We start from the raw sequence: 23,380 nt of genomic DNA, 5'->3' as shown, positions 1-23,380 counted from the left end.
GCGATGCTGCACGCATTAACGGCAGTAATGCGCGCCGAAATCATTAATTTTCCTTGGACACAAAGAGGTTTTCCAAAGGGTCGAGCCCAAGTCAGCCCAAGGTTCGGTCTCTTCCTAGCCAACCACCAACGGATACGGTAACAAGTCAGCGGCCCAGGTGGTCGAAGTCGGAGGGCTGAGCAGCCATGTCAGAGTCCCGAATGGCCAGTGTCAGAATAAATAGTCAGAATAGTTTGTGTCAGAAGCAGAAATGCCAATGTGCCTAATTTTTTAGGATTTGCCTGATTTTTTTACGCTTAGCCTGACAGCCTGATAAGCCATTATATTTCCCTGATTTTTGAAAATAAGCCTGAGTTTGCCTGATTTTTGCGAATGTGATGAAAAATAGGTGATAAGGAACTGCATTAAATACCATTGCTGAAGTGAAAATGTGGATCGACGACCAAAAAAAGGTCTTTGAGCGAAATTTTCGTAACTTTGACGAAGTCTGATTTTATTTCACCAGTCCCTGATTTAAAAAAAAAATGTTGGCAACCCTGGTCGGAAGTCTAAAAATGTGCTATGGAGGTAAAATACAGTCCACTATTTGTAATGTTTTTGAGAATGAGTGTCTACGGTTTTAATTATCGGAGGAAATTCAGATTCAATCGATTCATGCCATCAGGGGCGATCATGAACATGCTGCGCGGTATGAGGCCAAAGGCTGTGGTTTCAAAATGCGTACATCCCGTCACCTTTCAAGGCGGGCGACATGTTCTGGAACGAACGAATCCTTTGAACTATCCTAACATGCAAAAAAGGCCTAGTAGAAACATGACGATGTTGCCTGCAGAGTTAGAGGCCAGTATGGCCATTGTCAGAGGTCTAAAAGGGATTAGATTCGTGTCAGAATGATTGTAATTAAGATTAAGTTTCGGTAAAAATGCACTTTGTTAATGTTTTATGAAATTGAATGAGTGAGATTATTCCACAGAGAAAGGTCTGTTGCTTTCGATCTATGGGCAGAAACACAGTGCACGTGAGCGAGCGAGCGAGCGATTCGCGCGTAGAATCGCACCTCATTTGAACACGTTGAAAACTGTGAGACCGTTCACAGTGCAAGCGATGCGATTCGTACTATCGCGCGAAATACCATTCGGAAAATTATCCGTCGCAGCAGTCGCGTGAATACTTTGTTTTGGTTCACCCAAACTTAATATGAACCTGCACTGAGATTATTTCTCGGCAGTTTTATTTGAAAATATATCGCGTTATTTTTAAATAATAAAAAAAAAACGATTTTCCTCGACTAACTGTTTAAATAAATTCGAAGCAGAGGTCAATTTCAATTATGACAAAGTTTTTCCAGAATATACCTGTCGTTTGTCCAGTATATGGACGAAATGGTGACCAGCAAATTCTGAAGAGAAATTCGTATTATTTTGCGGCACGGTGAATTTGTGCTCTTTGCGCTGTTAAAAACACATTACTTCGGGGGAAAATTCAGACATTGTGAGTTTACTTTTTTCGCCAAGCTGCATAAGATGCATATGCCATATACCGGCGCGCGTTTTTTCTCTAATTATTCGAGATCTTTGGAGATTCCGGTGACAAATTGCGTGGTCATCAGGTCTCGCACGATCCAATTTTTTGACGTAGAATTACGTCTTACGGCAACACTATAGGGGGGCAAATTGAAATTCGCGAACGGATCTCGCGTCACGAAAAACTCCTCTTTCAAAGACATCTTTTTTAAAAGACATACCAAGCGTGCTCAACGTTGATTGGCTATTCGAAAGTGAAAGAAAACTAGGACGCCCCGCCCCTTCCTGAGTTTTGGTTTTTTACCAGCCTACGAAAAATATAAAAGAAGGGGTCGACTGACGGTTTATTTCATTTTGTCTGAGAAATTCAAACCTGGCACATGAGCAGAGCAGAGCAGAGATGACCAACAGCGGCGGGAGCAAGTAGTGATAGCTCAGGTCACCCGCGACACCAATCACCCATTCACACCAATAAACACACACACACACACACACACACACACACACACACACACACACACACACACACACACACACACACACACACACACACACACACACACACACACACACACACACACACACACACACACACACACACACACACACACACACACACACACACACACACACACACACACACACACACACACACACACACACACACACACACACACACACACACACACACACACACACTTCCCATCAACACCGTCCATCGCCATGCAACACACACCTCCCATCACTACCCATGGAACACCACCCGCCCACCGCAGCTATCCCATCCACCTATCGCACACCACCACCCACCCATCTTTTTCTCACGCCCATGGCTCACCACCACCCGCCCATCCATGCAACTGGCCAATCGCACACCACCCACCCATCGCACTCCATTACCACCTACTCACCCATCGCACACAACCAACACCCACCAACCCATCGCACACACACACCACCCACCCACAAATCGCACCCAACCACAACCCATCGCACACAACCACCATCCACCCACCCACCCATCGCACACAACCACCATCCACCCACCCAACCATCGCACACAACCACCATCCAACCACCCAACCATCGCACACAACCACCATACACACACCCACCCATCGCACACCACCACCATCCACCCACCTATCCCACATCACCACCACCCACCCATCCAGACCACTATACCACCCACCCACAATACAAAAGTCAAGACTATCTCTTTTTAAGATTTTGGCCCTGAAAAGGGCCGTTTAATCAAGTTTGATTATAAGAAAACATAGTTTATCCAACGAATGCTCCGGCATCCTAGGTAAAACCAACATTTTTAGCTAGTGATTGCTATGTGATCTGAAGGGAAATAAAAACAAGATACTGATTCCAACGAGACGCATGAGGCTAAACAGTTTGAAAGCTTTTGCACTGAGTCAAGCGTTTAGATCAAAGCAGTCGTTGTAAGCTCTTCTCGCAAGCGTTTGATACAAAGCTCGTGTGTTGATCACATTATTTGCATAACTGCCGGGCGCAATCATTTCGACGGCATTTGCCTTGTTTCTGCTTATACTAATATTTAATTCGTCTTTTGTTATGCAGTTGAAAAAGCTGCATACTATCTTATGGGTCGTTTTAGACCATTATTAGGTATTAAACGACAATTTAGGGAAGAATGACTTTTCTTGAAGATCAATTCCTTTAAAAAAAATTTGACATACTTTATTCTAGAATGCTAATTTAAGACGAAAAGCAAATTGACGCACAAAGACATTGTAATTCTACGTGAACTTCTCGGTCGTTTCTTATAAACAACCTCTGCAACTTTTTTCATTTCATTTTTAATTGCTCGAATAATTTAGGAACGTGAAGTTTTGATGCCAAAATAAAAAAGATGGTTTATAAAAAATAATTTTCTTCTAAAAACAAATACATACTCCTTTTCTTTAAGAACAAATGAAATAACTTCTCCTAGAGAAATTGATTTATGGATATTGTTTTAAATATTTAAAACAAGAGTAGATTAGCTGAAAAATATATAAAGTACTAGCTGCAAAAATGTTTATTTATCATTTCCCTTCATCCTAAATTACTATAATCATGATTATACAGTTCAAAATATGTCGACTGGAAAAGAAACGCAGCTGCCAGATCAAAATCAGTTGCTTGGACTCACAATGAAAACTCCTAGAAAAAATTATAGCATCCTAACATCTGTAACCAAAGAAAACACTCAACTGCTGAGCACAGAACATTTATATCCAGAAAAAGGTAAATTTTACTTGTTCAATCTGTGACATGAGCAAGGATTAAATAATAAATATGACTCTAGAACAAATTTATCTTACATTAAAGTGCTTTTGAAATAAAATCTTTGGTGCTTATTCTGCGAGTCACGTGACGTGGATTTGTCTGGTCAACATGATTTGACGTCAGTGAAAGTCGCCGGCGCTGATAGCGATGAAAACTCCGGTTTGTGCATGGATTCGGCAATAAAAATAATTGAATGGTTTTATGACGCTGTTAAACATTTTAATTGAATGTCACATACGAATTATTTTAATAATGATTTAAACAAAAATAGCCTCTTAAAAATTATTCTTTCAATTCCCTATAAATTGATTTACATAAATATTATTTTCTTTCCTATCCATAAAGTTTTTTCTCAGTGTAAATCGCATCCCGTTCGTCGCGTGCACTGTGAACGATCCTGAAAAATGTTCGCGCTAAATTCATTTCAGGTTCATTCAAAAATCGCTCGCTCGCCCGCTCGCGTGCACTGTGTTTCTGCCCTATGTCATCAGAGGCGATCCTAACCAACGTTAAAATGTTTTGAGAATTATTCGGCTGTATCTGGGGGAGGAAGACTGAAATTCGCTGCATCGTTTTCTGCATCGTTTTTTTACTGTTCGGGAAAGAACCAGCAATTGTTGAGAAGATTTGTAATCGTTCAAATTTTAACTTTAGATGATCAGTTTCGTGTAGTGAGTCATGTAACTCAGTTGTTCAGGTGCTAAATTTAGATTTAGCTATATTTTTAGAACAACCATTAATCAAGCCATTTTTATTTATCAGCTTCGAAACTTTGACGAAATTTGAGCGACATAATACGCCTGATCATGCAGGAATTTGCCAGAGCAAAACAAAACCTAATTAAATTATTGTTTTATGCAAAACAAGTGCTTTTCAGCATGAAAAAAGTTTTATTAAAAATTACTTAATAAGAAAGTAAAATTTTGAACCTTCGCACTGGTCGGTAGATTAATGAGAGAAATTTGACGTTTGATTTTTTTTTTGCTTTTTTTATTCAGTCTTCCTCCCCCAGGGCTGTATGTAAACATTCATCAAAAGGTATATTTTTGTATGTATATCTTTTTTATAAGATTAACTAGCTGATTTACCCGGCCTTGCTCGGGTTCACATTAAATATAAATCAAAATTGATTTGATTTTACGAAATTTTGAAAGCTTTTAATTCATCATTTTAACAAATTTGGCCATGTTTGTTTGGCCATGTGGTTTTGTAAGCCTTTATAAAGTTTTGATTGGATTTTTAACAAAGTTTATCGTTTTCATATTATTGAAAAATTAATAGTTATTAGGTTATAAGTTATTAGCTAAAATAATTTCCCTTGAATGCCTATTCATTGAATCACGAACAACATTTTAAACTAAGGTTTCTAAAATGCTCCGATTTTCCATTTTAATTTTCCATGTTAACGTTCAAAATGGAAATTTTTTATGGAGAATTTTATCCTGACTTGTTTTGAAAGTCTAAAATACATTGGATGATGTGGTTTGGTGAAAAAAAAAATATTAAAAGTGTTTTCTTCTAGATTTTTACTGAATAATTCCGTGGTTTTGACCAAATTTGCTCAGATTTTGGGTTAAACATTTTGAAAACAACTACGCGGATTGTTCTAGAAAATTGCCCAGATTTTTTCGGTCCGGATACGTCCGGAAAAATTCTGGCAACCTTATCAACCCGTAATTTTTTGGGAAGCCTGAATAGATTTAGTCTTTTTAACAATGTATTTTTATCTTGTCCATGTGTTTTCTAATGAAAATCCAATATCTTAGGCTTGTAAACATATGTACACGACCTCTTCTGAAGATTATCCCACTTTTTGAAATGAATGATCTGTCGTAGAATAGTATACCTATTCAAGTTTAATTCGTACTTATGATGAGAATGAGAAGTTGTTTCAGATGTTAAAAGTTTCATTTATAGTTTTTAAGTTATCAAAAAACACATCACCTCGGAACCGAAATCACCCATTTTATAGCATTATGAAAATTTTATTTGAATTACATTTCAATTTTTCTATTCTTTGACACAATTTTAACATTAGTTATCTTGAGAATGATCAATGTAAAAATCCTAAAAATCCTTAGAACTCATTCGTTTGAATTTGCACTTCGGATTTAAGTACTAAAAAGCTTAATGTGTTGGATTTGGTTTCAACTTTTTCCAGAATATGCACGTTTAATTGTCTAACCTGCCTGTTGAATAAATTCCTAAACAGCAATCAAAGCATTGAGATTGCCGCATTCAACTCACTACCCTTAATTTAGTTACTTTCCCTATGAGGAATTCCAAAAATATGAAAATGGTTGGTTCCTAAAAGCTGGAACATTAGTTTTTATTCCAAAAAGTTATTCAACTGTAGAAGTCAATTCATAATTGACGATACCTCAGCTTTCAGGAACCAGCAGAAAACACTTGTAGGAGTTACGGATGGAGTTCACCAGGTAAGTAACCACGTTGACACAACTCAGGTAAGTTCAGGTAAGTATTCACTTCAGTTTATTAATAATTCTTCTCTTCCTTTTAGGTTTTCATGCACTATTTACTTTTCTCTATGATTTCTCTCTATAAATTCACTTTTATTCTTACTTTTCTACAAAATTTATCTTAATCCACTAAACTTTCTTCTTAAAATCTACAAATTGTGTTTATCTCAACTGCTGTCAACTTGACGGGTCGGTGTCACAACCAAAAACAGGGGCGAAATTCTTCTTACGAAGGCCTTTTATCACTTTCGACCTAGCCGGATACCACAGTTCGCATAAAATGTTCAGTTGGTCGAAATATTGCGTTTTTGCGATAAACTTGTGGATGTTTAATGTAGCATGTTCACACGTAGATGTCACCACCGGTTTGATAGGATCGAACATCCTGGGCTCCTCAGAAATAGCATTTCTGAACATTACGCTGACCTTCTTGATGCGAAAACCTTGTGCGGCACTGGCTGCATGCTGGGCGGTTTTGATGACTGGGTGGAAAGATGAGTTTGGCGGCGCACCGTGTAATCGGACGAATGGGCACTCCCTCGGCTTGTTGACTTTGCTGATGAAAAATATAAAAATGCCTTGGATTTTAAATTTTGCTGCAAACTGGAACCGTTGTACCCTGGATATCGGATTGGCCTTCACCGGACTTGTTGGATTTCTCAGGCGCTTCAGTAGGAGTTGGTTGTGATGAGAACGGCAGTACACAAATTTTCGTCACCGGACAAGTGTAGACCTTGGATGAGCTTCGAACAGAAACAACCCGTGTAATTCCATCGTCTCCGGGGTGGATCTCAGTAATTCTCGCTGTTGGCCAGTGCATAGGAATTTTTCCTTCGTCTTTGAGGAGTACCAGTTGACCAGGTTTGATTTCGACAGGAGTGTTGCACCATTTGGTTCTTGCCTGCAAAGTGCACAGATACTCGCGATGCCATCTCTTCCAAATGTCCTGGAAGATTTTCTGGGTTTGTTGCCATTTGCGAAGACGATTCATTTGGATAGCTGATAGGTCGTTGTCTGGAACTGCTTTAAGTTGCGAACCGATCAAAAAATGTCCGGGAGTGAGTGGTTCTAGATCCGAAGATTCGTCACTCAGGGGGGTGATGGGGCGAGAATTTAAGCAGCCTTCGATCTGACATAAAAGCGTAACCATGTCGTCGTAGGCTAATGTATGATTCCCAATCACTCGTACAAAATGCTTTTGGGCTGAAAAGATAGCAGCCTCCCACAGTCCCCCGAAGTGAGAAGCCTTTGGTGGGTTGAAGTCAAGGACTAATAAAATCGTGTACACGAGTGGCGATTCCCGCTCGTCTACGATTTTTACCCGTAAAGGTTCGCCAAAGCGCGAGCAGGCTGTGAAAAAAAATCCCTTAGGTTCGCGAACCATAGGAAACACGAGCGAGGCAGTCCAACCAACAGACGATTCTTTTGGATTTTGAATCCTGTCTCGCTCGTGGAAATCGTAACATTCATGAAAATTTTCCCCGCGATTTTGGCTCACGAACCATTTAGCGAAAAGGTTCATGAACTTTTTTCGGAAGGGAACGCGTGGTTATTCGATTTTCTTCCGTAGGCAGGCTGTGCGTCTCTTTAGGTACGCGTACGGGTAATAAATTGTGCTTCAAGCAGCAGCAGGAAGTTCTTCATTTTCCACTGTTCTTTCAATTATTGTATGGAATATTTCTGTTTTAGTTTTAAGTTTATTAAAAAAAATTTTTTTTTGATAACTTACAGCGTTTTAAGATTAACGAAACTCTAAATATTAAATCAAATTCATTCTGCCATGCCAACTCCTGGGTGGTCAATTGAAATAAACAAAGCTTTTTGACAAAATTATGGATTAGAATGGACACAAGAAGGCCCTAATAATGATCTTTAACAACCGTTTAAGGATTAAATAATCAAATCAAATCTTAGAGCCTTACAATTTCATCCAAATCACTACATTTCTGTAGTAGAGGTTGAGTGTAAAATTCCATAACTGTTTTTTTTTAAATTTGGAAAAGACAACCACGATTCATATGTAAAGTTTCAATGAGAAAACACATGCAAACGTATCAATGATTATTTTGGATTAAAGTGAATATCATAAAAAAATGATAAATTAATTCAATAATCAAAGAAGAGTTTTCAAGTAATTTTTCTAAAAAAAAAACTTTCTTGAGGGGTTTTGGCTTGAGGGATACAAATATCTACGGAAAATTGCTTTTTCACCATCTTATTCACATGCCCCCAGGGTGGCCACAGAACGGGGAAAACCGGGAAAAAACCGGGAATTGAAAATCGAACCGGGAAAACCGGGAAAAAAAACCGGGAATTCAGACCCAAAACCGGGAAAATTAACAAGAGAAAACCGAATATCAGTTTTGGTTCTAAAATCAGGGATTCAACCCAAAATTCAAAATTCAATTTCCTGGTTAGAATTTAACAGTTCAAAAATGTGTTAGAATCATAAGTTCGGAAATTTTTAAACTACTCTCTGATTTCTCTTCAACTACTTCTAAATTGAAAAAACTAACTTATTTTACCGGAACCTATAGTTTAATGATATGAGAAATTTAGAAAGTCTCTTAAAATTTGTTGAAGTATCGCATTACAATTATTTGAAAAAACCATCAATCATATAAAATCAAGCAAATTAAAGTTAAATCACAGAAAACGTTAAATTTTGGTTGAAAATGTTAAAATAAGTAAATATTATAATTTTCCTGTGATAGTGTTTAATTTAAGAGTTAAACACAAGACAATCATCTTTATGCACGACAAAGTGTTTTTTTCGCAGCCTAATAAAAATTTGACATCGCCGAAACTTTGCTTTGTAAAAAAGGAAACTATCTCCTATCAAACGCACTGATTTGAAAATTAACTTTTTTCGATCACTGGTCATAATTAAAGATAAAAATAAATTACACTTTTTAAAGCTTGAATGTGTAAAGATTCCTTTAAATATTTTCGAAAATTTCAAATGAACTGATTTCTGACTTGATCCGTTACGAAAATTGGAATAAAATTTAGAAAAACAGTAAAAATATTTCCTTTTTTCATAAGGGTGTGTTTATGTCGATAGAAGCCTCTATATAAATTCTTCAAAAATCTTAAAGTGTTTCAACAGGTAGCTTCCTCAAAATATACATATTTGTGTTTTGAGTGAAGCATTAAAGAAAAAAAAACCTTGAATTTGAATGTTAAAAAAGACCCATGTCGAAAGAACAATACTATTGCAATAATATTGAATAAATATTTTTTGTTTATTTCTTTTCGATAGCACAAGTCAACCAAATTTACGTTTCGAGGGCGACATATCCAAATATGCTGATTCAAGGATTAACTTAAGGAATGTTTTAGCCACATTTTAGAACTTTTCAAAGATACTCAAATCCTAGGTTTCGAATCGATGATAAACTTTCACGAAAACCGCAAATTGTTGAAACTTTTGAGAAAACTGTGGCGTCTTTTAAGTTTATTTTTCACAGTCTGGAGAATTTAAGAATATTTTGAAATATTTTTTTTTTATCAAAATGAATCAATTATTTTTTTAAAAGCATAAGTAAAAACAAATTTGAAATCTTCAATAAAATTGTAAATAGAATTTAAATCTTTGATATCGAAAGCTCCTTAATGCTCTTCAATGATGTCACAAATATTTTCCTTTCATAGCTTAAGAATTCAAGCATCCTTAAAATCAGTTGTAGCATGCGTCTGAAGAAATTTATAGATTTGTTTTCCTGATACAAGTGTTATTTTCAAGCCGACATTCCAAAAAACGTTATAACTCTATCACATTTTTCTGCATAACAAAGTCTATCCACTACTGAATGAAAAATGGAAACGTTGAGATTTTTTTGCAATTTGCAATTTCAATGTATCAAAATTTTATTTTGAACTCAAAATCCATGAGTGCTGAAGTTCAGATTTTTTTTTAATAGTTTAGGTAGTTTAATGCGAGTATCAATAAATTTAATTTGCAAAATTTAATTTGAATCAAAAATTAATGTTTCTTATGTTTTATTGATTTTTGATACTTTTGATTTTGTTATAATAAATTTAGATATCATACTTAAAAATTCCTTTTGCAATTTTTTTCTATATTCATTTTGAAACTGAAATTTCTTAGTTTAGAATAGAAAAAAAAGCAATGGGTGAATCTGAATTGAATAAATGTTTTGAATTTTGTCTTTATCTCAAACTTTGATATGCTGTTGAATAATCCCCAAAACTGTTTGATAAAGACTCTGTAACTTGTTGCCCATATTTTTTTTAACTTTTTAAGTCAGAATTCAAGATGCAAAAACAATGTTTGGTTTTAAATTAGTTATTCATTGTAACGAGTTACAAAATGTTATTTTTTAGCACAAGTCGTAAATGAAATCAACGGGCTTCCCAAGTTGCATAATTACGTCGAGTGCTGAAAAACATTGAGTTTTGCAACGAGTGGCATACACAATTTTATGAAAATTTTGAAAATCCTTAGAAAATCCATTAATTGACCTACAAAAAGTGCATCTTACAAATGATCAATGACAAAAAATTTGTGATGAAGTAGATCTTGGACTGTAATTTTGCAGACAAAAATAACTTGGATTGAAAATTATCGCTTTTCGATAACTTTTTCAGTGTCTCAAAGTTAACTTTTTAGCACTGAATTACATAAAATACAATTATAATAACTATTCAAAAATAGAAATTGATTTTTTTTGCAAATATTTACTTTTCAATGTATAAAAAAAATCTGTACTGAATTCTAAAGAATATAAAACAAAAGACAAGTTCTTCGGAAAATGGTAGGGTCAGCTAAAGTTATCATGAATAAAAATAATTCCTTTTCTTATATCTGTTCATAATTACCCAGGTTTATATGTTGAGATTCTTGTTACGTGAAGATTTTTAGTTTTGGCGATACACTAGAGGAATCTTAACACTGCGTCTAGATACGATTAGTGGTCTTTAAAATTTTTCCCTTTATTGGTCATGGGGAATTTTTGTATTCACAAACGAACAAGGAATCTTGTTCATACAATCTCATATTCACAGATTTTAGAAATTGATAAAGTTATGTATAACGGTTGATTTCCAAGATCTTGACGGTTATTGGTATTTTAAAAACTAAAGATAAGTCTAGATAATCAAACAATGCCTAAAAAAAAGTTTTCATAATTGCCCCGTGTTTTGAAAAACATGGGAAATTATAAACAATCCTCTGTGAATCAGTATGATAAATGTTTGGCAAAAATTTATATTTATTACTGGCAATTATTACTGACTGTAAAACGTCTGAAAACAGCATTTTTACTGAATTTACTGTGACAAGGGAGTACGTGATTGTACGCCCTCAGAACAATTTTAAATTTTAGAGACGTGGATTTTGTGAGCTTTGGTAACACAATTTATATCTGTAACACATCAAAAAATTTGTAAACATGATTTAAAACCCCTTAACGATTTTGAAATTTGAAATTCCAAACTTATATAACTTCCTCAATTTGAACTTCGGAAGAAACTTGAAAATAACAAAGGGGATACAATTAAGATGCCGAAGTAGCACATTTCTAGATTGGACTTTTATTTTTTTTTTTTTTTTATCCTTCCCCCACCCCATACATCTTTTTAGGATGCGGAGGAACTTTTTATCCTTCGGATAATTAAATCAATATTTTTTCTATCTGTTACTGGGCCAGATTGCATCCTTTCGAAACTCTATATACAAACTTGCCAAATTTCACGTTGTTTAACATCAGAAAGGACAAACTTCAATTCACAAATTATATACATCGTTTAAATTTACAACATTGTAAATTATTTTCAAAACATTGTTATGAAAACTTTGAAAAATTGATTTATTTCATCTGTCCACGCGTTGCATTTGGCGCAATCAATAACCATGTGGAGACAAAATAACGAAACGGAAAACACGACCATCAAGTGTGCAATGCGTTTTCCAATTTGGTTCACGAACCAGAATCGCGAGGTTCGCGAGGTTTTCTGCCACGGCTCGCTCACGATTTTCTGGCGATCGGATTCCCCTTGAAAAAAATCCCATACAATCACGTGTTTGCTGAGTCGCGAACCTACTGTGGTCAGAACTTTTGTGAACTACGCGCGGTTTTGTTTCTTGGCTGCTCCGATTTGAATACGATTTTTTTAGTCCTTGGTTGAAGTGCCACCTTATTCCGTGAGCGAGGCATTCTTGATTGACGGCTTGTTGGTGGGAAGAACTGTTGACCAATCGGCGTAATTCGTTGTCGGCTCCCAGAAAATTACGACCGTTGTCGCCGTGCATGTCGGAGCATAATCCCCGTCGCGATACAAATCTCCGAAGCGCTTGAATGAATTTGGCAGTACTGAGATCGGCAACAAGTTCAATGTGTACTGCTTTCGTTGAGAAGCAAACGAAAACAGCGACGAATGCTTTCTCAGACGCAGCGCGCCTGTGGACTGGTTTAAGAAAGATGGGCCCCCAATAATCAATGCCAGCAACGGCGAATGGTCGTGTTGCTGTTATTCTCGCAGCAGGTAGTTCACCCATAAACTGCTCGACTAATCTAGGGCGAGCTTTAAAGCAGATGATGCACTGGCGAACGATCAATCGAGCACGATTTCTAGCTCCCAAAACCCAATATCTCATGCGTAGGAGACTTAGTAAAAGTTGAGGAGCGGCGTGCAGATGGTTGAGGTGGAAAGAACGAATGAGCAGAGTCGAGAATGCGTGGGTGGATGGTAAAATGATTTGATGCTTGCTGTCGTAGGTTCGTGGAGCTTTGTTCAAACGTCCCCCGATGCGAAGTAGATGATCGATTCCCAAAATTGGATGAAACCAACGAAGCTTTGATTTTGATGACACTTGTTTTCCGTCGTGTAGGCACCTAAGTTCTTCTTCAAAATGTTGTTCTTGTAGAATTCTTATGAGGTTTCTTTCTGCTCTTCGGATTTCCTCGACTGTGAGATTGGTTGTTGGGTGATTGAAACTAGTTTTTAATGAAAACCTATCGATGAATCTCATGCAATAGGCAGTCACTCGAAGCATTTTTCTATAGTCGGAAAATCTTTGCACGTAAGAATCTAGGAAAGTCTCTTCACGTTGGGCTGCGGCAATCAGTGACAGAGTTTTTCGTTTCTCTTCTGCCACTTCAGTAAGAGGTTTTTGATGGTTGTTGCTAGGCCAAAACTCAGGTTCAAGCTTCAGCCAATCAGGACCATTCCACCAGGATGAGCAAGTCAGAAGAAACTCGGCGGTGGTTCCACGGGAAAGATGGTCAGCAGGATTTTCCTTTCCAGATACGTGATTCCAGTGACTGTTGATGGTATTGAATTTTCGACACGCGATTGGCGACGAACGTGCTCCAAGTAGAAGGTGTGGAATTTAACCACGCCAAGACGGTTGTCGAGTCAACCCAAAAAAAGGTTTCTGGGTTGGTTTTCAGCGAGGAAAGGACTTTTTGATAAAGTTGGGCGGCGGCTAAGGCGCCGCAAAGTTCAAGGCGAGCGATACTTTTCTTTTGGAGCGGGGCTACTTTAGATTTGGTCGTAATCAATGCAATTTTTACAAAACCGGATGGGTCGACTGATCTTAAGTAGGCACAGGCGCCGTAAGCTGACTCTGACGCATCAGAGAAGAGATGAAGCTGAATGGATGTTGGATTAGCGACCAAAATGCAACGTTCAATCTTGAGCATATTAAGATGATGAAGTTGTGAATAGTACGAATTCCAACGAATGATTAGATCTTTCGGAAGAGGACGATCCCAAGGCCAGGTTTTGGAATCTTCATCTCGCAATGTCCATAAAACTTGCATGTAGATCTTGGCAGTCACCACGACCGGTGCGACTAAGCCAAGGGGGTTAAAAAGTCGCGCAATCAATGACAAAGCGTGTCGTTTAGTAAGGCACATGTCGGATGATAATGGTTCGAGTTCGATGACGTATTTGAGAACATCGGAAGCAGGTTCCCAATGTAGACCCAGAGTTTTGATGATTGGATTCCCATCAAATTCGATAGTTGGTTGTAGAGCTCGTTTGTCATCTGAAAGTCCCTCTAAGGCTGCTTCGGAATTGGATGCATACTTACGGAGTTCAAATCCTCCTCGCTGACATAATGCATCAAGTTGCTCGCGTAACGATATGACCTTTTCAACAGTTTCAGCTCCGGAGAATAAATCGTCTACGTAGAAATCTTGTTTCAGGATGGTCGCTGCTTCGGGAAAGTCTTTTTGCTCGTCGTCGGCAAGTTGCTGCAACACACGAGTTGCTAGAAACGGGGCGCTCGCTGTACCGTAAGTGACGGTTTTGAGCTCGAAGGTTGCCAGTGGCGATGTTGGATTGCTTCTCCAGACAATGCTCTGCATCGGGGTGTCACGTGGATCTACTAATATTTGTCGGTACATTTGCTTTATGTCGCCAATAAGCATGATTTGATGTTTTCGAGCTCGCATGATGATAGATCGGATGTCCTCCTGTACTACAGGGCCAACCATGAGGATGTCGTTCAGTGATGCACCGGATGCGGACCTGCAGGATGCATCAAAGACTACGCGAATTTTAGTAGTAGTGCTCGATTCGCGTATTACTGCGTGATGAGGCATGAAGTACTCGAGAGCGTTTAATTGGTGAGCTCTATTTACTTCACACATGTGACCCAAGAACAAATATTCGTGCATAAACTCGACATACTGGATTCGCTGATCATTATTCCGTGATAGTTTACTTTCCAAGTACTTGAAACGCCGATTTGCCGTATTCCAATTGCTGCCTAGGTTGGGGAGAAGGTCCTGCTTCACTGGTAACCGCACCATGTATCTGCCATCATCCGTTCGAGAAACCGTGCTCTGGAAGTGGTTCTCGCAAGCAGCCTCTTCCACTGAGTGGCACGGAGTTGAGTCACCTTCTTCGATTAACCAAAATCGTTCCATCAACCGATGAAGCTCAGCGACCGAAGCTACGGATGCCATTACAGGACCTGTAGAATGGCAGTTGCTTGTCCTTCCAGATACGATCCAGCCTAATGTAGAGTTGATCAGCAGGGGGTAACTATCGCCGAGAGAAATTCGTCCTGGAGGTTTGAGTAGCTCGAAGAAGATTTCGGCTCCTAGTATGAGTTCGACAGGATTGGTTGCAAAGAAGGCGGGGTCTGCTAGGTTGATGTCGGAAGGTATTTTCCAATCACTGACGTCAAAGCATGATGATGGCAAATTAGTAGTGACCTTGGGAAGGACAATAAATTCGAGGGTAGTCGAAAAGTTGCTGACACGAGACTGTAGCGTGGTTTGTATCTTGTGTCGTGCGTGGGAAAGTGATTGGCCAATTCCGCTGATAGGGAGGTTGATTTTTACGCGGCTGGACTTCATTCGTTGCGATAACGATTCTGTGATGAAGCAGCACTCACTGCCAGAGTCAAGCAAAGCTCTGGCTGTGTGGATTGTTCCATTGTCATCGATGAGATTGACAGTAGCTGTGGCAAGTAAAACTTTTTTACAACCAGTGGAAGCAAGGCTCACTGGATTATCTAGACTGGCTGACACCGACGTCGTAGGTTGTTGAGATGGTAGAGAATTTTCGGCTTTCGTGGATTCAGTAGACTTGTTGCTGTGAGAGTCTCCTGAACACAGCAGAGTATGATGACGCCCTCTACATTTTCTACAATTTGTGGATGAACAGTTATTGGCTAAATGACCCTTACGCAAGCAGTTACGACACAAGTGCAGTCGACGAATTTCTTTCTCCTTCGTATCCAAATTCATTTTTGCAAATTTGGGGCAATGGTACAGAACATGATTCTCGGAACAGATTGCGCAATGTTTATCGTTCAACTGATAAGCACTATGGCTGCTAACAGACCGCTGTGTGGATTTTCTTAAGTTTCCAGAGAAAGTAGTTTCTGGAACTTTCGCCTTAATGCTTTCTAGGACAGTTACCCTGCGTTGAATGAATGCTACGAGGTCTTGGAATGAAACGCTGTCTTTAGTCGTAGCATAAACTTCCCAGTCCCGTCTAGTCGTGCTGTCTAAACGAATGCTAAGCATTCGAATAAGCAGTATGTCACAGTATTCGGTCCGTTCGCCTAGCTGATGTAGAATTTTGACGTTGGCCTCAAATCGTTCCACAAGAGAATGTAATTCCGAAGCTGATTCCGATTTTAATGCTGAGAACTCAAACAGAGAATCGACATACGACTGCTTCAAACGACTTGGATTTTGGAAGTGATCCAAGAGTAAATTCCAAGCAACTAAGTAGTTGTTGGAATTGATCGGAATGGTCTGAATCAACTTTTGGGCATCGCCGGAGAGAGAAGCACGCAAGTAATAGAACTTCTGAATGCTAGAAAGTTCATGCGATGAGTGCACAAGCGATACGAAGAGATCGTGAAAGTTGAGCCACGTGTCTATGGTGCCACTGAACGTTGGAATTTTGATGTCTGGGAGCCGTATATGATGTGAAGAAGAAGGAAAGTGCGACGTAAAGCTGGAACCGATTGGCATATTGGGTGAAGGTGGTAGTTTATTGGCAGCAAGAAGAAATCCCTTCACTTTGTAATAAAGAGACTCGAATTCCACTCGTTGTACTAGGTGAGCCTCAATTGCTTTCGGCTCCAGAATGTCCATGGCCTCGATTTCTCCTTGAACCTTCAGGAAATCATTCCACAAAACACCAAGGTTTTCCAGACGTACAGGAACCTCATCCGAATGCGTCTCGTCGTTATATTCGTCCACAAACGCCTTGATTAGCCCAAATGATGTTTGAATACTGCGAAGCCTGGTTTTGAGGGCTTTCAAGCGACGTTCGGTAGACATTGTAGAACGGAACGGGATGCAGGAACTAGAAATGAGGGACAAGCGTAGCTCACACGGGACAAATAGATAGGTGTTGGAAATCTAATTACCTGATACAGGCAATGCAAGTGCCTTGTATAATATGTTCGTTCCAAACGTAACCTCAAAGACGTGTTGTGTCTTGGTTGACCGGAATTTTCAGCGTTGGCAGGGGCACCGGATAACGGAATTCGACGTTAATCCGGTTCGAAGGACCAGATGACGATACCTCAGCTTTCAGGAACCAGCAGAAAACACTTGTAGGAGTTACGGATGGAGTTCACCAGGTAAGTAACCACGTTGACACAACTCAGGTAAGTTCAGGTAAGTATTCACTTCAGTTTATTAATAATTCTTCTCTTTCTTTTAGGTTTTCATGCACTATTTACTTTTCTCTATGATTTCTCTCTATAAATTCACTTTTATTCTTACTTTTCTACAAAATTTATCTTAATCCACTAAACTTTCTTCTTAAAATCTACAAATTGTGTTTATCTCAACTGCTGTCAACTTGACGGGTCGGTGTCACAACCAAAAACAGGGGCGAAATTCTTCTTACGAAGGCCTTTTATCACTTTCGACCTAGCCGGATACCACAGTTCGCATAAAATGTTCAGTTGGTCGAAATATTGCGTTTTTGCGATAAACTTGTGGATGTTTAATGTAGCATGTTCACACGTAGATGTCACCACCGGTTTGATAGGTTTGATAGGTAAACCATTGTATCCATTCATCATACACTGCATATTCTTGTGGACTCTCTACGCCTCCCAGCGGCGGTTGGGACCACTTTGAAAACCACTATTCTGATCAATATGTTCCTAACAGGCGATTAGTTTTTTTTTTTTATTCCAAAAGTTGACTTATTATTTCATCCAAGAACCACGTGCTTGTGCCCTGTGCTACGAACATTAGTAGACGAAAAAAGCCCACCAAAAACTTCGCTATCAAATTTTTAATCATTAGCAGACTTTAATTTGTTGTCCAGTACACGTGAACTCTGGATGGTCGATTCTTATGCATGGCCCATGGTGATGGTGAAAAAAAACCCGCATTTTGAAAACCATTTCAATTCTAGTCAATAAATACTTAACAGGCTTGTTGTAATTTTCAATCCAAAATGAAAGCTCATTGCATGGATGGATGTCCATTGAATTTATTGTTTATCAATGCGAAAAGACATACTTCTGCTAAACAGCTAATAACTTTTTTTGCCTAATAAGATACGAAATTACGGCCTTCGACAAAGTTGTTCAACGGAAAATTTCCTTTCGGAATTTTATAAATTGACACAAAAACTGTCAGCTGGCTCGGTTCCACAGAAGAAACAAAAATGATGTTAATTTTTCAGTACAAAATTTTCAATTTTCCCATACAAACCTAAAATTTCAAATTTACTCATGTAAACATTACTTAAAAATTCTGCAAAAAATCATGGATGAGTTTTGGACCAAGACGAAGCTTTTTAGGCCCCAGGGTTTGAGAAATTCAAAAATGACCCCAAATCGACTCAGTCTAATGCTCATGGTTTTTTGTGCCAATTTATAAATTCTTCAAAGAGAATTTTCCGCTGAACAACTTTGTCGAAAAACTTAACTTTGTATCTTATTAAGCTAAAAAGTTATAAGCTGTTAAACAGGGTATGTCTTTTGGCATTGATTCAATAGACATCACTGCTGGGTACCTAGTGAGGTATTGCATGACTACCATAAGACCCATTAGACTGGATCGAGCATGTTTAATGGGTCATAGTTATGGTCACTCAGTCTAATGGGTCATATGGTCGCTGCCACCCTAAAGGGGCACATTAGAACAGTAGGTATCTAGAAGGGCCTAAAACTACAGTCAAACGACAATGAATGTTCCTTTTGGTTGATTCTTAAAGATGACAGCCAAAATACTACAAATACTAATACTAAATACTACATACAAAATGTATGTAGATAATCCACCATGGGTACACGGATTCACCGCAGTTTCGCCAACGCATGAGCTGACTTGCATCCTTTAGATTATTAGTTCGGCCAATCTTCAATGCAAATCACCACATACCCGACACCATGGCTTCGTGTCAACTGTCATGTAATGAAAATGTTTCGTGTAGGTGTTTGTCTTATTTGTAGAACGAACAAACAGTTTCGCAACCGTATAAAATTCATAACATATTAAGAGTTAAGAATCTACGACAGGTATTCCGCATCCGTGTAGATACCTGCCCAGCTGGCAACTGTTTGTACGTTCTTATATAATACTAGCTGACCCGGTGTGCTTTGCTACACCTTTCAGAATCAAATGATATTTTCAGAAATCATTCAAATTTTTATTGTTTTTGGTATTATTTTAAATCAAATTATGACGAAATTAATAAGCCATCACTATAAAATGAGAGCTTCAGCTGGAGTTTCAAATTGCAACACAAACCATAACTTATATTCTGAATCTTGATTTATAAATTTGTTTTAAAGATCTGATAATTTTCATCTGTTTCCTTAAGTTTCGCCTTGAAAAAGACGGGTCCCAAATTAATCGTTCATAAATAATCTAACTTGGTTGTTTTTGCTTGATATGTTCTGGATTTATGCTAAAAAACTGATTAGAGAGCCCCCCCTGTCCTTCCCTTCACCCCCTGCTGAATGGAGATTGTAATCTTTAATAAATATTTTTTTCGTTCCCAAAAATCCTCTTATATCAAATATAGTTCCATTGGTTGATAAGTATTTAAGCTTTACAACAAAAATCGTATGGAGCCCCTTTCTTTCTTTCCCTCTCTACACTGTAAAGCATAAGAGTCTATATCAATCGTAGAAACATATCTCGTAACCAAGTACCTTTCCATGCCATATTTGTTTCCATTTGTTGGCTTCGTAAGCATAAATTGAGAACATATGCTAACAAAATTGTATTGGGCTCACCTCCCTCCTCCCATGTACCTTCTCACTGAAAGGAGGATGATGTGTCAAATAATCATAGAGTCATACCAAAATGATTTTCCATGTTAAGTATTGTCCATTTCTCGGATTTTGTAAAATAAAATTTAAATGTAAGCTTCCCTCTTCCCCTCCCATATTCCATGCCATGCCAAATTTGGTTTTATTTACGTAGTAAATTTTTGAGTTTTGTATAAACTTGAAAGGGAGTACCATCCCCCTTTCCGTTCTCTTCTTTCAATAGAGGGGTGATAACTTAATATTCATAAAAGTATTTTTCGTACTCAAATACTTTTTGATGCCAAATTTGGTTTCATTTGCTCGATTAATTCTCGAGTTATGGAAAAAAAATGGAAACCCCCCCCTTCTTCCTTTATATCTTACCGCTTAAAAGGTACGGCTTCAATTTATAATAGAAACATTTCTCGTATCCAAATACACTCACATGTCAAATATGGTTCAATTTGCTTGATCAGCTCTCCAGTTATACTCAAAATTGTAAGGGAGACCTCGCCTCCCCCTTTTCATCCACCTCTTCGAAAGAGTGAGGGATACCAAATATTCATAGAAGCATTTCTCGTACCAAATATCGTTCCATGCCAAATTTGGTTCCATTTGCTGTTTTAGTTCTTGAGTTATGCAGTAAAAATTGTATGAAACTCCCCTCCCTCTTTCCTTCCTCCCCGCTGGAAGAAGGAAGGGGTCTCAAACAATCATTAGAACATGTCACGTTCCCAAATACCCGCCCATGCCAAGTTTGGTTCCATTTGCTTAATTACTTTCTTAGTTATGTTGAAAACTATAAAAGAGGCCCCTCCCCCTTTATATCTCCCTACTGGAAAGAGGGAGGGGTCTCAAATTATCATATAAATATTTTTCGTATCCAAATACCCTCCCATGCCAAATTTGGTTCAAATTGCTTTATTAGTTTTTGAACTATATAAAAAAAATATGAAAGAGGCCCCTCCCCCTTTCAACTGGAAAGAGGGAGGGGTCTCAAATAATCATTGAAATATTTTTCGTATCCAAATACCTTCACATGCCAAATTTGGAGCCAATATCTTGATTAGTTCTCGAGTTATATGAAAAATTGTAAGGTAGCCCCCCTTCCCCCTTCCTATCTCGCCACTGAAAGGAGGGAGGGGTACCAAATATTCATAGAAATATTCCTCGTTCCCAAATACCACCCCATGCCAAATATGATACCATTTACTTGATTAGTTCTCGAGTTATGCGAAAATTTGTCTTTTGTTTGGGAGGCCCCTCCCCCCCTCCATGAGAGAGGGAGGGGTCTCAAACTATAATAGGAACCTTCCCCTGCCTCCAATACCCCCACCTGCCAAGTTTCACAAAAATCGGTGCAGTAGTTTCCGAGTCTATAGGGAACAGACAGACAGACAGACAGACAGACAGAAATTCATTTTTATATATATAGATATTCAATCAATGAACTAGTTGTATGGTAAAATAATCTTACCTTTTCACCTGTCTTACCTCTAGACACTCTCAGCTTACCTATATTCAATCGTTGAAGAATGAAGAAGTTAGTAAGAACAAAAAAATCTGGTGCCCTGAATGTCCTTGCTATCCTGAAATTCAAATTAGCTAGATAAAGTTGGTGCATATTGATATTAATAAAAATGATGAAGAAATGAGGATACTTCGGTTATCAGTGTGGTGAATATAATGTAAGTCGGTCTCACGTTTTTATTAGTGAGATTCAGTGATGATAATTCATAACTGCAACATGATTAAAATATGCATAAGAAGATGAAAATATAAATTAATAAGATAAATTTCGCCCGGCAAAATCCTTCTAGGTGAAATCTTGAGAAATTAGCTTTATTGCTGAAAAATAAATTCTTCTGATTTCAGAATATAACAGCACGGTAACAGTAGTGCTGCAATGTTGAAACAATTATTGTGATGTTTAAAATATTTGTGTTGTAAAAGAGCTCTAGACAACCTGTTTGAACTCAGACTAAATAACGACATCAGCACAAACCAACAGGTAATTTGGTACATTTTAATATTCGATAAGATTGAATCACCCACAAATTCAATTCATTATCCTTTTCTCATTCAAGAACTAATAATGGTTTATACATATCTATTCAATATTTGTTTAAAAGCAATAAAATATAAGGAAATTGAAAAAAAAATCATCAAAACTCTACATTTATACATGTACTTCGGACGCTTTGCACAAACCAAGCCCATTTTATCTTATTTCAGTTTCTTGCTCAAGCATTACCAAAAATTTAACATACCAGGGACTGTTTTCATCTTCTAATTTTATCATCAAAACAGTATTAGAGAGTATAGAGATAATTATATTTAAACGTTATATCGATGTCTGTCAATTGTGAGATTAGAATTGCTGTAGAAATAAAGATTAAAAGGGGTAAACTACAAGAAAAGTTAATTTTTCAAAGTAGACTTTTATGAACTTTGTTTAATTTGAACCTGATATTAATTTCAAACTGAGATGAATACATCTTACTAAATTCGTAAGCTTGAATGTTATTCAATAAAATGTACAGAAGTATTCAAAGGTACTCTTCAAGACTGCTGTATACAATATTTTCAATGTATGCGCGCTTAAAATCCATTATTTTTCGAAACTGCTACTATACAAAAAAAAATTAACTTGCGAATTATATTCAAGAAAAGTTACAAGGTCATTCGATATTGAGAAATATACTTATCAGTGTATTCTGCAGAAAGGAAAAATTATGAAAATATCAGTAGAACATTACTTCCATAATTTATCGTCAAGGCATAGCAGGCTGCGCTATTTTGAAGTTTGAATCTGCTCGAATTCTGCTTCGAGCACCTTTACGTTCATGTTTCTCTTTCACTCTCATTCTACCGGCCCCACCACAATCAATTTGCAGGCACATTTTCACTGTTTCACTCATTTTCTTGTTAAGCTCAGTACATTCTTCGGAACCACATTCAAAATATGCAAATTTCTTATTATTTTCCTATTTTTAGTATGTACACTTTTTCTTCGCCTTCTCCCAACCCACCACATCCGGTCCCAGTTCCCACTCAACTTCTTCCACCTGGAATCAGCAAAAAACCCGGGCTATGCCACCACAATGGTTGCTTTAGCAATTTTCTAGATGCGCACTTGTATTTAGGTATCAATTTTTGAACCTCATTCATTTAAAAACTTATCACTTTGGTAAACCTTCAGCTTTCTCGCCCCTAGCCCCTTTCTCGATTGTTTCACTGCACTTAACCATTTTCAATGTTTTCGACTATTCCGTATTTCAAATTATACTAAGCTGAAACATAAACGCGTCCGTTCACGAGCGAGGCACAACTCCGAATCGACTAAATACTAC

At 37.8% G+C, this 23,380-nt stretch overlaps 1 protein-coding gene across 1 annotated transcript; it reads right to left on the bottom strand.

Annotated features, from left to right (window-relative positions):
• Positions 1-6,720: 6,720 nt before the first annotated feature.
• LOC129747991 (uncharacterized) lies at positions 6,721-17,082 on the bottom strand. Its single transcript, XM_055742444.1, has 3 exons — positions 14,364-17,082; positions 6,923-7,654; positions 6,721-6,860 (listed from the first exon to the last, which is right to left on the bottom strand). The coding sequence occupies exons 1-3, from the start codon at positions 17,080-17,082 to the stop codon at positions 6,721-6,723; spliced, it is 3,591 nt and encodes a 1,196-aa protein (XP_055598419.1).
• Positions 17,083-23,380: the final 6,298 nt, after the last annotated feature.

This window comes from Uranotaenia lowii, chromosome 1 (assembly GCF_029784155.1).
Source record: "Uranotaenia lowii strain MFRU-FL chromosome 1, ASM2978415v1, whole genome shotgun sequence".
Taxonomy (NCBI): Eukaryota; Metazoa; Arthropoda; class Insecta; order Diptera; family Culicidae; genus Uranotaenia; species Uranotaenia lowii.
The sequence above is the reverse complement of the archived record's forward strand: the minus strand, read 5'-3'. Positions and strand labels throughout refer to the sequence as shown.

Coding starts and splice junctions, on each gene's coding strand:
- LOC129747991 (XM_055742444.1), bottom strand. CDS start 17,082: ATGTCTACCGAACGTCGCTTGAAAGCCCTCAAAACCAGGCTTCGCAGT. Junction 7,655..14,363: donor GCGAGGAGGATTTGAACTCC/GTAAGTATGCAT, acceptor TTTTTTTCACAG/CCTGCTCGCGCTTTGGCGAA. Junction 6,861..6,922: donor AGGCCAATCCGATATCCAGG/GTACAACGGTTC, acceptor ATTTTTCATCAG/CAAAGTCAACAAGCCGAGGG.